Source organism: Polypterus senegalus, chromosome 11, assembly GCF_016835505.1.
Source record: "Polypterus senegalus isolate Bchr_013 chromosome 11, ASM1683550v1, whole genome shotgun sequence".
Lineage (NCBI taxonomy): Eukaryota > Metazoa > Chordata > Cladistia > Polypteriformes > Polypteridae > Polypterus > Polypterus senegalus.
The window spans coordinates 129,102,639-129,119,786 of NC_053164.1; the positions used below are offsets into that span (position 1 = coordinate 129,102,639).

At 37.3% G+C, this 17,148-nt stretch overlaps 1 protein-coding gene across 1 annotated transcript in view; it reads left to right on the forward strand.

Annotated features, from left to right (window-relative positions):
• The window catches only part of LOC120539811, a 40,572-nt gene extending 39,171 nt beyond the window's left edge, over positions 1-1,401 (forward strand). Inside the window, exon 7 of the mRNA XM_039770193.1 lies at positions 1,325-1,401. Coding sequence (XP_039626127.1) covers positions 1,325-1,329 — 5 coding nt within the window. The 3' untranslated portion in view covers positions 1,330-1,401. The remainder of the gene's footprint in view (positions 1-1,324) is intronic.
• Positions 1,402-17,148: the final 15,747 nt, after the last annotated feature.

Genomic DNA, 17,148 nt, shown 5'->3' on the forward strand with positions numbered 1-17,148 from the left:
GATCTGTCCTCGTACAGGGTGACCTGGATCAATATGGCAACAGCCAAAATTGGCACCCCTTGACCACCTGGCTTACAGTCGTGCAGAGGAGAATCTGTTGCTTCAGGTAGTCAAAATACAGTACGGCTTGGATGGCGTCTCCAGTTAAAAATGGTGCCAAAATAGCTGCCCAGGCTCCCCTCTCTCAGCACATCAATGTTGCCATATGTTCAAAGAAGAATAGGAAACATTCAGGGTTGTCTGAGGGAGCTATCTTCGGCAGCACATCTCGTGGCCTCGCCAAGTCAGGGGTGGCCAGAGGAACTCATCTTACTCCAGGGGTTATAGTATTTCTTGGGGATCCATCAGTGCAAGGACCCCACTCCTGGTACCATGTCATGTGTGAGTCAAATAAAGGAATCCAACCCTGAAGAGAACACCAGTCTATTGCCAGGTATACACACTAGGGCTGAACTCATTTTGATCTGCCAGGTCACCTCAGTAACTACTATAAACAGACACTGTCACTAACTCAGGGCTTCCTAACTGGGGATAAGTTAACCTCCAGGAGGTAAATTTGCTGAAAGAAGCTCAAATTACAAAGATCTCGATAAGTTGCCAAAAATGACATGAGGCTTGCTCTTACAACAGCTGTGACAAGAATATCAAAATTCAAGGATGAAAAGCAAGAACAAGAGTCTCACTGATTAATGTGTTCTCATCAATTGAATATGTTTTGTTCTGGTATACTGGTATCTGCTCATCATGAATTGTTTATAAATAAGTGACTTAGCATTATCATGCACTATTTGTATTGCTACTGTTATATAATTTTTTAAAAAATGTTAAAAACAGCATCTGAAAATGATACCTTTGTCAGTCATTTTGTTATGGAAGAAGGATAAACTGAAATAACTCAACAAAATAGGGTGAGAGTAAATTTACGTTTAAAAAGAAGCCACAGGGAAAACGGTATGAAAAAGGCTAGGAACTCTAGCAATAACTCAAAGTCACAGGGCTAATTCAACGACTCTGGCTGAGGTTATAGACAAAGTTATTTACTGTTTAGGTATTTATTGCTCAGGTCCCCAGATCATAGGTGTGAAACTTTGTTTATGTGCTTAAATTCTGCTTAACACAAAGTACAAGGTATAACATATGAGGACTAATTTTAAAATACCTATATCTGCTTTGAGAAAACAGCCTCATAATTAACAGCATCTTTTGAACAAAGAGGTTAACAGTAAGTGTTTGGCTCAAAAAACATACTATATGTTTGAAATGTTCTAATGAGAAAATGAAAATTTGCTTAACACAGCTCATCATTTCTTATTTACTCATCTAGAGTGAAGCACTACACTGCTTTGTGACTCACTCCATACATACATGAGGAGGAGGAGGAGGCTGAGAATATGCACTGATAAATACATTGCCGCACCCACCACATGACAAACCACATGGATTAAGACCTGAGTGTAGTGGGTGACACCTTAGCACTACACTGGAACATTGTGAGTTTTTTAACGGTGGCTGGAGTGCCAATCCTGCCACCAACTCCCACGTTTTCCCTATAAACTGGAGGACCTGCTTGCAGGGCTGGAAGTAGATTAACATCATACCCAGGATGAAGCAGTTGGAGGTTAAGGGCCTTGCTCAAGGGGCCAATGGAGCAGAGTCACTTCTGGCATATTGTGGAATTCAAACCAGCAACCTTCTGGATGCCACTGTGGATCCCTATCTTCAGAGCCACCACTCCAAACATACATCTACGAATGATGAAAAATGTTAGTATTTTTGTAAGATTTACCTGAAACCATGTCTTCTTTGTTTAAGTAACAGCATATATCATCATTTAGACGTTTCATCGTGACATGTCTTACTGTCCATTTGCTTAAACATCTCAGTATAACTTACAGTTACAGAGAGAAGTTTGACCGTCATTTGTTTATATACCTAATATCTACCTAGAGGTGTCAGCCTTTGTAGGGACTTTTTTAGAGAGTCTTATGAGTAGTCCAACACCCACTTGAGGGGTAATCCAATGAGGTAACTCTGCAATGTACCACCCTATTTCAAGAAATACAGTTTCACAAGCTTGGGGTAGTGATAGGAACAGTGAGGCTAGAAGTACAAATGGGCAAAATGAGTTATTGTGCAGATTTTCTGGGCTCTGAGTACATGAAAGGATGGGAAGCACCACACATGCAGTACACAATGACTAAGGAGTGAAATTGATACTTTTCTGAATGAAGAATAGCAAATTTGTGTTGGCTTGTAGTTCGGATACCTCCAAACATCTGAAAAGTTCCAAGGCTAGTTACAACAACAATGGCCTAACGTGTGTGCCTCTATGTAAAATGTAGGGAGCACTTTGATTTTTTCTTCTAGTGTTGTGACAATGCGTATATAAATGAGAAACAGCTGTTATCCGCAAAGTATGTATGGAAAATAATTTATACATTTCTAACAAAGGAAACAATATAAAAATAAATACATATAAAATACAAATGCAGCAGTAGTCTTGCTGTTCTTACTATTACCACTGTTAATGGTATCAAAAGAGTTAAAAATATATTTGCAGCAGATTGCATTATTTAATGTTGATCACAAGTTATTCTGTGAAATAAGGCATCTAGATTTCTAAGACTAAATGTGGAAATCATTAAAAGTGTTTAAAATGTGTCAAATAAGAATCTGAATAAAACGTAGCTTTAAGTGGATTAGTATGAAATTAATATTGCTGTGATTTTAGATCTTAATCTCAATCATTTTGAATGATCTAGTAGTATTTTGTGAGGGTCACAGTTATGAAGTCTCTTTTTTCAATTTTTCCGCATAATTAGTAGTTGTTTAATTTTTTGCAACATTTTGGCCACCATTTTGGTTTCTTAGCAGTGCAAGTACTGAACACACCAACAGAAGGAATTGTAAGCATGGAAATAAAATAGTTTTTATCAACACTTAAAAAAACACACAGCAAATAAATCAGCTCTTTGCAAAAGGTTGCACTGCAAAACACACCCCTTCACCTTCACAGATGACAATACTAAACACTCAACAAATAAACTACTAATACACAATTAAAGTGAAGAATTAACAGAATGGAAAAAGTCATTTAAATGTCCAACAGCAGAATTACTGTAAGTTTCACTGAGCCATACATCAAATTTAGGGAAACAACTCACCCACCACCTCCTCACACAGGCGTATCAGACCCTCTTCCAAATTCAGGATCCTCTGTATCCACAAGTCCTCCTGCCTTTTAGAAAAATGAACCCATGTTCGGTTGATATCTTCTGTAGAGGGAGAATTATTTCTCTTGATAATTTTTTTGTTTTTTTGGAATTGGCCTTTCATAATTTTTTTCTGCTACTGCACTTTCTCCTTTTTAGGTTTGGTCAAATACCCACCACCCCTTTTTAGCTTTTATAGGCCCTCTGAGTCAGGTGCTCCTTCCCAGGCAGTCCATAGGCTTCCAACACCTATTCGGACATTTCACTATTTACAGCAATGTTGAATAGGTACAAACAGACAAGGACACTAAAAACACATGACATCTGTTACAAACATATCTTTAAGCATTAAAATAAAATTAGTATCAGATACACAATACAGAAAGACTGAACATAAAGTAGGGTGGCACGGTGGTGCAGTAGTAGCGCTGCTGCTTCGCAGTAAGGAGACCTGGTTTCGCTTCCCAGGTCCTCCCTGCCCAGGGTTTGTTCCTGCCCTGTCCTAGCTGGGATTGTGGGATTGGCTCCAGCAGCCCCCTGTGACCCTGTGTTAGGGTATATAGCGGGTTGGAAAATGACTGAATATTTTACTAACCTCCTTAATCAGTCATTTTAAACGTATTCATTGAGAATGATATTATTTTTGATTTATTCCTGTGTCTTTATTAATGAACACAGTATAACGCAAAGGTTTCACAACATGCTGTCACGTATGCGCATCTGAGGATCACCTTGAAGGCTCATTCGAGGTAAATGGTAACCCACCAGGGCGAGAGGGGGCGCTGTCTCCAAACTTGTTCCATTTTTCCGCAAAGCTTCCAAAAACCTCCCAGTAAAGAAAATTAGCTCCAACACTTCCAGTCCTCCCATTATAAAAAGACTGGGTGCCTCGACTAAGACATCTTATCTTGATGAGACCAGTTCTGGAGAGTGAAAGCTCTGGGAAAGTTTTCTGTTGTTTTGTTTGCTGTTGCCAAGCATTATTGTAGTTGTGATTTTGTTCTCGCTTGCCTTATGTTGAGTATTACAAGATGGCACCTGTTTAAGTTTGAGAAATTTGAAAGAATTAAAAGGGACTACCCGGCTGGAGTCCCAAACCTTTTTGATTTGTTCCAGCTCCACCCAACAATGTATATATAGCACATCAATATGAACTAAACAAGGTTGCAGACATTTTCAGCTGAATTATTGTTCAAGTTCATACATTCTGACCGTTAATAGCAACGTAAAATTTTAATACTTTAAGCGTAAATATAGACAACACAAAAACCTGGTAATATTCCAGATTTTAGTTACCATACACAAATTATGGTTCACAACTCTTGAAAAGTCAGAAGCATTACTGCTTCATGATTTGAGAAGAATTTATGCAGTCTATGTGTGCCCTGGATATCTGTGTGTGTTTTCTCCTAAATCCTAAGGATGAGAACTATGTGGGAAATGTATTCAATAACATAAGCTACAGTATTACTGACTGACAAGTAAAATTCTTGGTTCATTTGGTGAGTGAAAAGTTTTGAGCTTGAATATGAAATGGATATTTTATCACACCAGTTTTGTAAGTGGCCGACAAATTTGCTCCTGTTTACTAAATTATGTCAACTACGTTTTTGTATTTTTAGTTTATATTTCTAAGTCAACATGGATTACAAAAATTTCAAAATCAAGTACCCTGGTATCACTGAATTTCTAACAAAACAACATAACATGATTCTGTAAATTTTTTCTATTAGTCAGCATTAACTAGGACCAGTCCCCTTGATATAAAGAATTACTTTGAAGCAGGATGTCACCCGACAATTACAGCTCTTTTGACATTTACGACAAAAGAAAATGTGTCACTGTGGAGCTAATCAGAATGGAGAATCAAACAGAGGTGATGTGTGAAATAGCAGATACTATACGAAATAATTATGGGTCAGCTAAGTCCTTCATGAACCGTTAAACATGAGCAAGATGTAAGTCTTTGGAACCGATAGTAGAATGGACTGAGTTAATGAATCAAGATGGAAGATTTTAAGAACTGTTTCATAACTGGGGATGAAGCTCGGACAAATCGTTGTGACCCAGACTTTTAACAAATATCAAGGCAAATTAAACACCAAAAAAGTCCATGTTTCAAGCCACTGCTGACAAGGTTAAACTCACAGTTTTTTATGATGTTGATAGTTTAATCAATATTGATTGAATGCCTGTATAATGGCCCACTTAACCAGTCAATTCATTATTCATTATTGCCAAACAGTCAGGAAAAAAGTGGAGACGAAAGCTGTTTATGATTTCCATTCTGCGTCACTGCACTCACTGCTCTCACAGTGCTGGGGTTGTAGCCTGAGGATGTGAAAAGATGGCATACCCACCTTATTCTTGAGACATGACCCTGTGTGATTGTTCCCAAGCCAATGATGAAGACATCAAGTCGGTTAAAGAACAGTGGTTGAACACCTGTGATCTCTAATCCCTCAGACGGCACTGCATCAAGAACCGTCACTAATGAATTGCTGATATAAGCAAATGGGCAAGAGATTACTTTGGCAAATTTTTGTCAAGCACAACAATACTAACTTACAGTCACAAATTACACTTAACACTTTAAACTGTGCAAAAATTAAGCTTTATATTAACTATGTCCAGACATCTAGGGTGGACCATCACACAGCGGAAACATGTATGAGCAGGCTCCATCAGGCTTGCTGTAATAAAGGACCTCCAGGTGGAATTCATTGCAAGTGGCGACATTTAAACTATTTTTTAGTAACAGAGTATTTTCCCTAAGGTTGGTTTCAGAAAACTGGGATGTCACACCATGACTGTTCAGCTGTGTGTTTCTTAATTTGTGGATTCTACTTGATGCCAAATGGAACCGCCACGGGAGAATCTTCCTCTCTGTCACCAGACTGACATGTTAATGGGCGCTTCGTGGCAGTGGCACCAATGTAGGATGTGTAGATATTTTAGGATCTGTTGGTGAGTGTTATTTAAAAATTATCTTGTGTTTTTGTGGATTTCACTGTTGTAGTCTGTTGTAATTGATAATATTAAGAGATAGGTTTAGGGATATCTATGCTTTAATAAGGAAATTACAGAAAAATAAAATGAATAACACATAATAAAGCTCTACGTGTGATCTCTTGGACTTTTTGGTGGGCTTTTTGGCAGAAGTGGTCTGCAGGAAAGTGAACACCTTAGATCCCACTTTTGGCTAAAATGATGGGCCTCAGTAGTAAGCAAGTAAAGTATGCTTTACCTCTAAAGATGTATCTCTGCATTACAAAGAATTTTACACAAAAAAAGAGAAAAACAGAACAGCAAAAAAAAAAAAAAATAACAAGACAGTGAAGTTCTATAAAAAATTGAGATGGGGATAAAGTCAGTGTCCAAGAAAACAGATTTAGATAGAATAAGTAGGAGACAGAGTTCAAGTCCCCATCTGACTAGAAAATACTTTCAGAGGCTCCAGTTGTGTCTTCTGAGCTAAACTTATGCTTGTTTAAATCACCTTTGTAATGACTTCCAATTTAACAAGATAGCAAAGATACTAATTAGATTAACTGGTTACATTCATTCTCCAAAAATACAGGAGAACAAATAAATTTAATTTAAAAAGTCAAAAAGCAACTGGTAAAAATCAACTTAAAAATTTGTACAGCTGCGAAAAAAGCAGAAATGGAAAGTTAAGGAAGTTGGTGAACTGAAGCAAAGAAATGGACACTGAACTAGAACAAAGAGATTAACAAAACAAGATATTAAAGATAATAGTAACTTCTGTACAGAATCTCTTTGTACTCACTGAAGTGTTCTGGAGACAACCAGAATTTAACTGAAGGTAAAGAAGGAAGTGTGGGAATCATGATGATATGACCAAAACAATGCATTGGGCCAGTTATACACATAGCTGCTCAAAGTAAACAAAGGTCTTAATGTGCAGCGAGAACAAGAAAGGGAGATAATTTGAGGAAATGCTTGGAAGAATGAAAAGATATAAAATGCTGTTTTAGTTGTTTTATATGGTGGAATGTGTGAAGAACAATACTGCATTGATTAAACAGTTTGAAAGAAAGATAAAGTTGTCATATTATGTGTCAGAAATTATGTACAGAAGGGATTTTGTTGTCTGAAATATGCTAATATTAATATAATATTGGCACCATCTAATTTGTTAAGCAATTTCTGAAAACATATTGTGCACAAAAAATGTGAATTAATTTGGGGTAAAATATCACTGTTACTGTTAAATACAGTATATATAAAATTTTCTCTCATGAAGACGTCTCCACATTTGCTTATAAAAAATGTATATTTATAAATGTACAACATCTTCCCTTTCCTGACTGCAGTTTAAAGGGAAAATGCTCTTTTCAAAGTTATGAAATACAAAGGAGATACAATTCTCTCAGAAATACAAGTTCTGGAGTGTGTGTATGTGTCAGACTGTGTACCTACTCTGTGCTGCTTTTTAAAATAGTTCTTGTTTTATTTATATGTATTTTATTTGTAAACTTTGCATAAGAATGTTGTTTTACATCCCTAAATTCAGGTGAAATATTTAGGAATAAGATATCAACATTATTAGGTAAAAATGTGTATACAAATAAGTTGTCTGATAAGCTGGCAAATTTTAATATATTTTAAGAAATAGTAAGGAGGGGTGTTATGGTGGCATAGTGAGTAGCACTGCTGCCTTTCAATACTTGCAATAAGGAAATCAGGATTCAAGTTTGGATGTTTTCTGTGTAGAGTGTGCAAGTTCTCCCTGCATACTGTATGTGTGTGTTTTCTGCAGATGATTGATTTCCTGTAGTGTATGTTTGCTCACTCTATGGTGGACTAGCATCCTTTCCAGGTATTGCTTCTATCTTGTGTGGTGGCTTGCAGAGATACAGTATGCTCTAATTGCTTAACCAATGGAAATGTAGACAGAGCTGTTTTACAGAATCAATGCTCTGGCAAGACGCATTAGCAACATCTGAGCCCAACGATACAGTGTGCATCAACTAGCTTTAACAGGAAGTTATAGGTAAATATATCAAAGTTGTAAGCACAGACACATTTTTAGTTACTTACTAAACTATTTTCTTATACTTGAAATAAAACTAGTGTTTCACTGATAAAAGTAGCACATACTAATGCACTAACCGCCCTGAAGGTATTTTAAACACAAGTATTTATTGCACGTGATATATGTATTTCTTTTCTCATCATTTCTTTATGTCATTAGAAGCATTTATGTTTTAAATGTGAAATAGAACAGAATGTTAATGTTTACATAAATAAATAGATCATGGAAGGTTTCATTTTATTCCCTTTAAATTGATGGGTTAATGAAACCTTCCAGACACTTTGTTAAAGTTCTAAGGAGAATTTTTCTCTTTTTCATGTATCATGTAGGTTAATTTATTTATTAATTAAATCAGTAATGTAAAGAAACATAACTGGCATATGTATAAAGAAACTGGTTTTGATCTGCTGATCTAAATAGCTTTTGAAACAATTTCAAGAACTTTAGGAAATAAAAGATAAATACATTTTGCATGAATTACTTGTTAACCTTAGACACAGAGAAATATCTGCCACTCTTGTAAAACATTTTAAAGCATGAGACTGAAATATAAAGAAAAGAAATGTTCTCATACTTGAATAATATTTTGTAATTATAAAGGGGAAATTGGGAATGCAGAGCCTACTAATTAGGAATTTACTGGTTACCTTTAAGCAGACTACAGAATATTCATATATAGTTGTATGTGGGAACTGCCCATTTTGCTGGGCTTTTAGTGTGATACAAGGCCTGTTAAAACAGCAGATTTAACCCCAGCCCGAACATATCTGAAACGTGTTTAAAAGTGATGGAAGAAGGAAACATGAGCTCAGCTGTACACATGTGTGGTGGTGAAGTGTGAATACAAGCGGAAGAAATCAGGTTTCTTCTCAGAGCCGCTGGTCTGACATTCTATGATAGGGTGAGAAGCTCAGCAATTTGGGCAAGCCTCAAGGTAGAGTTTATGCTCCTCCTGACTGAGGGGAGTCAGTTGACGCGCTAGATAAATTGTTACATTCATTGAAAATAATAATAATAATAAATGCATAAGTTGATAATATATTCATATCTCATAAAAGCTTTGAACAATCAGTTGTCTAAGGTCACAGTTAGTTTTACTTTCATGGAGTAGTTTTCTGTAATCCATCTGGTAATAGAGAGAAACTGCAAGAAAGAAAAGGGAAGGGCAAGAACTGGGGTTGGTACATTTGGGGAGAAATAGGACGGTAGCATTAAAGAAAATGTACTGAGAAGACTATATATATTTTTGTGTTTGTGTTTTCATCACCACATCAGAAACCAAGTTCTTCCAAGTTATGCAGAGCTGCCATTAGAGGATCTCTGCATTGAATGTACAGGTAGTTTGCAGTTACTAAGGATTATCATGGATATTGAGGCAAGGTGGATGGGGAGTATCCACAATATCTTCATTTGCAGACCAAGTTGGCAGTGAAATTTTGACTTTGATGGTCGACAACTACTTGGTCAAATCAGTTATCCCTTTTGTGCATACATCTTGACATGCTGACAACCATAACTAACCCCTCACGGTGACTGAAGAAGAATGTAACATGGAAAAACCACAGCGTGGTGGAATGCAAGGGATCAGCTTAGCTATATAGAAAACTAGCAAAATACCCATGCTTCGCAGTGGTGAAATACTGAAGGGAATGATTACTTGATCAGTAAACAAAGTATAAAATACCTATACAATAAGTATAACAATTGAAATAAACGAACAATAAAACTGCGGAGAACCGGTGGATTAAATAAAAAGGCTGATAATTCGGCGAAGCAAAGAAAAACGACGGCCTTATATGGCGTTTGTTTATAAAATAGCGGAGAAGCTATGTAAAGGCTGCTTGACAAAAAAACAGCGCAGCGGCTTATATGGGCAGGCAGTCAGCGAAAGAAGGGAAGCAATAAATAACTCTAATTGTAATAAAGGAACAAAAAAATAGCAGAGAGTCCGCGGATTAAATAAAGGAAATGGGTATTTGAACAGTAAAGTAAGTCTAAAATAGCTACACAATAACTGTAACAATCGTAACAAATGAACAATAAAATAGAAGAGAACCCGTGAATTAAATAAAAAGGTTGCTTCGTTGGTGAAGCAAGGAAAAAGGACTTTCTTATATGTCGTTCGAACACTGCAGAAGCTGTGAGAAAGCTGTTTCCTTGGCGAAGCTCGTAAACGAAAGAAGACACCGCAGTGAACACAGAAGAGAACCCGTGGAAATAAATAAAACCTACACAATAACTATAAAAATCGTAATAAATGAACAATGAAACAGCGGAGAACCCGTGGATTAAATAAAAAGGCTGTTTCGTTGGCGAAGCAAGGAAAAAGGACTTTCTTATATATCGTTCGTTTATAAAACAGTCCAGAAGCTGTGAGAAAGCTGCTTCCTTCGCAAAGTAAGGAAACGATTGAAGAGACCGCGGGGACGCGGTAAGTGTTTGGCAAGGCAGCTGAAGCGCTGCATTATGGGATCTGTAGTTTATTGTGTTACCAGCGCTTCATATCCCCGGGCCATTAATAACAATAATACAGTATATAAAATGATCTCGGGCGGATATAATTACACGCCGGGCCGGATGTGGCCTGAGGGCCTTGAGTTTGACACATATGGACTAAATAGAACTTGAAAAGATATATTTTTCGTACATCGAGCCAGCGTGCTATTGTGGTTTTGCCTGCATGCCTCAATAAGTCATCCTCCCCTTGCTCTTACTTTTTTACCGTTCATCTAATGAATACACTGAGTATGGCTTTACCAAAACAATCATTGATGGCGAATAAAGTATCCATTATTCGAGTATGTAGATCGGGGTATATATATACACTAGCAGAATACCCGCGCTTCGCAGCGGAGAAGTCTTCTGTTAAAGAAGGTACGAAAAAGAAAAGGAAAAATTTTAAAAATAACGTAACATGATTGTTAATGTAATTGTTTTGTCATTGATATGAGTGTTGTTCTCATATCTATCTATCTATCTATATATATATATATATATATATATATATATATCTATCTATCTATCTATCTATCTATCTATCTATCTATCTATATATATATATATGTTGTTCTCATATCTATCTATATATATATATATATATATCTATCTATCTATATATATATATATATACCCGAGCTTGGCAGCGGAGAAGTAGTGTGTTAAAGAAGGAAACAGAAAGAAAAGGAAACATTTTGAAAATAACGTAACATGATTGTCAATGTAATTGTTTTGTCACTGTTATGAGTGTCACTGTGATATATATATATATAGCAAAATACCCGATTCGCAGCGATGTCATGTGTTAAAGAAGTTATGAAAAAGAAAAGGAAACATTTTAAAAATAATGTAACATGATTGTCAAAGTAATTGTGTTGTGTATTTGGTGGCAGCGTCACAAAGTTTTTTTTGTCTAGCTGCATCAGAAAATGTACCACGACGTCTGACACGCCTCCTTTTTACTGTTTTCTCACAGCTTGCTGTCATATATACACACACACACACACACATACATACATACATATATATATATACATATATACACATACATATCTTCATATCTACATATCTATATACATATCTACATATACACATATATATATATATATATATACATACCTATCTACATCATATATATACACACATACATACATACACACACACAAATTATATATATGTGTGTATGTATGTATGTGTGTGTGTGTGTGTGTGTGTGTGTGTATATATATATACACATACATACATATATATACACATATATATACTTGTGTGTATGTTTGTATGTGTCTATATGTGTGTGTATAGCTTTGGTCACTGAGTGCAAGGGAAAATAATAAAATATAGTCTATAAGTTGTTAAACAGTAAAACATTAACGTTTTAAGAAGTACAGGTACATTGAGCCCTACTGGAGTGGTTTGGTAAACTACATTTTAAAGACTGTGTAACACAACAGGTAAGTAACTAACAGCAGCTAAAATATATATGGATCATCTCTCGGTAGTAGATCCCTTTTGAAAGGCGCTACACGACGGCTGTGGTATAGAAATTACATTTTCTATTTGAACGCTCAAATTTGTGCCTCTGGTAATGTGCCTTACCGGCATTTAAAGAAAATTAGTTTTGTGTCCTCTGCACTGTTAAGAGAGAAAGGCTTTGGTTTGGGATAAAAGGTGTAAAGAAAGGAAAGTTGCCTTTTTCTTTATATAGTATAGAGAGATGAATCGCCTTAATATTATTTTTCCGTGGTGTAGAAAAGGGGTCCCGTGTTTGCACTTGTCTGGGCTATAGCGCAGGGGGAGGATGAAAAAAATTAAAAGTGCTCACTTTGACTTAAGGCAGAAGCGCAGTCAGCGCCTCAAAGGCGGCACAGCTATGCGCGCTGGCTGCTCGACTTTTGCTGGGCAGGAGACCACAGTTTTTGCAGACACGTTCATGATATCAAAAGTCTCAGCGCTCTTTGGAGGTCATTCATATATTATATATATAGCAAAATCCCGCTACCGCAGCGGAGAAGTAGTGTGTTAAAGAAGTAATGAAAAGAAAAGGAAACATTTTAATAATAACGTAACATGATTGACATTGTCATGAGTGTTGCTGTCATATATATGCCTGCCTAAATAAGTCACCCTCGCTTTGCTCTTACTTTATTTACCGCTCATTTAATCATGGCTATTGGCGGAAAAATTATAAAATGGAAGGAGGATGGCTTTACCAAAACAATTATTGATGGCAAATCGATTATTCATAAAGCTTGAATTGGTGATGTTTTTCTGTGTTAACCTCATATTTTTCAGACTTCTTCTCAAACTAAGGTGGTGCGAGGGTAAAATGAATCGGGATGCGCTTGATCAATGTAATCCGTGTACCAGGAAATCATGCATTGACAAAAGCTCCCTTTGCTTGTAATGCAAAGTGTGATTAAATGCATTATTTTTTAACGCGTTATGGAGCACATGCATCAAGCTTCTCAGCTGTGCTTGTGCTAAGAAAAGGAAAGATTTTAAAAATAATGTAACACGATTGTCAATGTGACCTTTTGTAAGTAGTGCCTGGAGGATTCAGTGTGGAGAAACTCGAGAGATAGCGTGTGTATTAACTTGTGGATTTTTCTGTGAGTATTTGGTGGCAGTCTGAAGTTGCTTCGAAAGACGGCATTAGCCGCGGAGCTCAGCTCAGACCGAAATTAGATGAATGGGAGGGGAGATGATGACGTGACTCCCCCACCCGCCTTAACTGTCAATCCCCCACAAACACAGTCTCTCGGAATTTGCATAAGCACACCCCTTCACCTACAATTTTAACTTAGTTACAAAGTGATCAAAACTCTCGTTTATATCCTGCGTCCTCTCATTAAACTTGTATCCCGCATTACCTGTGGGCATGTGAAACGCCAGCGGTAGCCTGTCTATGAACTTAATTTAAAGTTTAGGTTTACACCTTTCTTTCTTTCCGAGGCAGCAACACTCATGAATATGGTAGTATATGTCACTCGCTCGCTTCTTATTGTTTTTCGCTGCCTTCTCAATTATATAATGCATGTTTTCTTAAGCGCTTTTTGGAGGTCTTCCTGGTTTTCTACGCACTGCGTTGACAATCAGTTCACGTGATTACATGGGCGGCGTGATGATGTCACACAAAACTCCGCCCCCCCACGTCATTCCAGCTCAACTCCATTACAGTTAATGGAGAAAAATACCTTCCAGTTATGACCATTAGGCGTAGAATTTCAAAATGAAACCTGCCCAACTTTTGTAAGTAAGCCGTAAGGAATGAGCCTGCCAAATTTCAGCCTTCTACCTACACGGGAAGTTGGAGAATTAGTGATGAGTCAGTGAGTGAGTGAGTGAGTGAGTGAGTGAGTGAGTGAGTGAGTGAGGGCGTTGCCTTTTATTAGTATAGATATATATATACCCACGTATCGCAGCGGAGACGTAGTGTCTTAAAGAAGCTATGAAAAAGAAAAGGGAACATTTTAAAAATAACGTAACATGACTGTCAATATACAGTAATTGTTTTGTGAGTTTTACTGAGTGTTGCTGTCATCAAGTATTTGATTATCATTATTTCTTTCAATCAGGTTCGTATTTGTAGGATGTGTTGTGTTCAAGTTACATTCCGTGTTTGTCAATCGTTGTAAAGATGACAGGTTTCATTTATCGATTTGTTTCTTACTGCATCAATAAACAGCTCGTCTTCTTCTTTATCTGAGACCCGACACACTGCATGCACGGGTTTTTTTTTTTTTACACTGTCTTCCTTTAGCGGGACATTGACTATTTCCACCGTGTGCTTTGTTTCCACAGTAGCTGCACTTATGAATATGCTTGTATGTATCAGACGCTTCATATTTTTTTGCTGCCTTTTCAATTGTGTAATTCGTTTTTTGTTGAGCGCTCTTTGGAACTGTTGCTTTTGTCTGTGCACTGCGCCAGTTCACGTGAGCCGCTTCGTGTACATGCATCGAAGTTTCCCAGCTGTGCTGGTGCCATGTCGTGCTATGTCCATGGCTGTATCTAATGTTACCGAAGTCCCAGCACTTAAAACTTTCTCTCGCAGTTTCGCTGAGTTTGTGCCAAACACCACCCTGACTACCTCATCTTCCTCTGCATAAGCACAGTCCTTCGCCCGTGAATATTTACCCGTGGCAGTTTGCTATTGGATTGCCGCTGACGGACGGCCTTATATGGGTAGGCACTAAATTACAAACGCCAGCGGCAGCCTGTCTATGAACTTAATTTAAAGTTTAGGTTTACATCGTGCTTTGTTTCCGAAGTAGCAGAACTCATGAATATGGTTGTATATGTCACTCGCTTGCTTTTTATTGTTTCGCTGCCTTCTCAATTATATAATGCATGTTTTCTTCAGCGCTTTTTGGGCCTCTTCCTGGTTTTCTACGTACTGCGTGATTACGTGGAAGGCGTGATGATGTCACACGAAACTCCGCCCCCACGGGTTTCAAGCTCATCTCCATTACAGTAAATGGATAAAAACTGCTTCCAGTTATGACCATTACGCGTAGAATTTCGATATGAAACCTGCCCAACTTTTGTAAGGAAGCTGTAAGGAATAACCCTACCAAATTTCAGCCTTCTACCTACACGGTAAGTTGGAGAATTAGTGATGAGTCAGTCAGTGAGTGAGTGAGTGAGTGAGTGAGTGAGTGAGTGAGTCAGTGAGGGCTTTGCCGTTTATTAGTATAGATATGCTGCCGTTCTCTTCATAAATGGCCGTGTGGCATCCAGTTTTCACCTTAACCTTGCTGAGCTGTGATAATTGTATTGACAATGCTGTAAAACATTGCCTTCACAGCAGGCACAACCCTGCCAAAGAAGAAAAGGAATATGAAATGGAGGTTGGAAATGAAAAAATATTATGACAGTCAGTAGGGGTGGGCGGTATGACCAAAATTCTATATCATGGTATTTTTCTAAATTATCCTGGTTTCACGGTATTCGACTGTATTTTTTTCCCCATGCATGAGTGGATGTTAACCACATTTTCCACTGCAATTACTGGCTAAGATTAACCTATTCCACTGTCAAGGGTATTGTACATTGTACAAAAAAAAAAAAACATTTTAATGTGCACACAAGTATTAATACAGTTTTGCATTGCCCCATAAAGTGATAGTTTTCAAGGGGGTGGCACTAATGGAGAAGGTATCACATTGCATGACAGATGCAGTCAAAATATAGAACCTTTTTATTGAACAAATTTTGCAAAAACAAACTATAAATTTGACAACATATTTTCAACCATACAAAGAGTCAACATTTCCACTTTATTCTCGTCTTTTATGTTGAGATTAAAGTTGACATTGCCACTTTATTCTCATAGTTTACTTCATAATTAAAGTAGAATGTCGTAAACTAAACTTCTTCCTAAAATTAATGTTTAACAAATTACTTAATTTACCCCGTCATAAATTAATGCAGCACATTAAATGCTTTGTGTTACGTTCACAACCCTGTGGTTAATCACTACGCTTCTTAAACTGACTTCCTCCGCACTAAGAGAAGACAGCAATCATCATACAGAATCCATTCACTTCATGACATTCCTGCTTTCTGAAAATGTTAAATGCTAAGATAAATACTTGATATCATTTTCATGATGAAATGCATTAAAGCAGGTATTACACATACACAGTAGTGAGGCGGTAGTGCTGCTTCCTTGCAGTAAGGGGTCCCCAGGTGTACATTCAGTGTAGAGAACTTTATGGCAGGTGTGATGAGGTTCCAAAAAACTGGATGTATGAATAGCTATCGCACAGGTTTAACTTAAATATTGTGCAAATGTTGGGTTTCTGATCTGCTGGTCGGAGACACAAACACAGAATTCAATGCATGTTCTTCTGAGCGGGCTATCTTTATTGCATGCATGCTGCCTCTATCTGACGTACCAAAACCCCAGTTCTTTTTTCCTTCCTTCCTTTTTCTTTCACCACATAACCAATCACCACATGATAAACGTCTTTGTGAAATTAAAACTAGTTATAAACTTAGCCCACGGAGTGTTCAGAACTTTAAAAATATCTTCGTTATACATATTTAATTATGCCATCCATTCAGAGTTGTGCCCATCTCTGAACGAGTCGCCAGCACATCAAAGTATGAATACAAGCAAAACATACACTAGCAGGGTCAATATAGCACAACAAAACCCCACATCCTACATGCCTTTGAAAGGAAACTGAAGCACGCCAAGTAAACCCACCATAAAAACATGCAAATGCAAGGCAGGCGCGCCGCTGTGCCACCATATGATTAATGCATGCTTTAATGCATTTCACCATGAAAATTATATTAAGTATTTATCTTAGCACTAGCCAAAACCCATGGCGTACCATACGCCGCATAATCAGGCCGGTTTTTTATTGA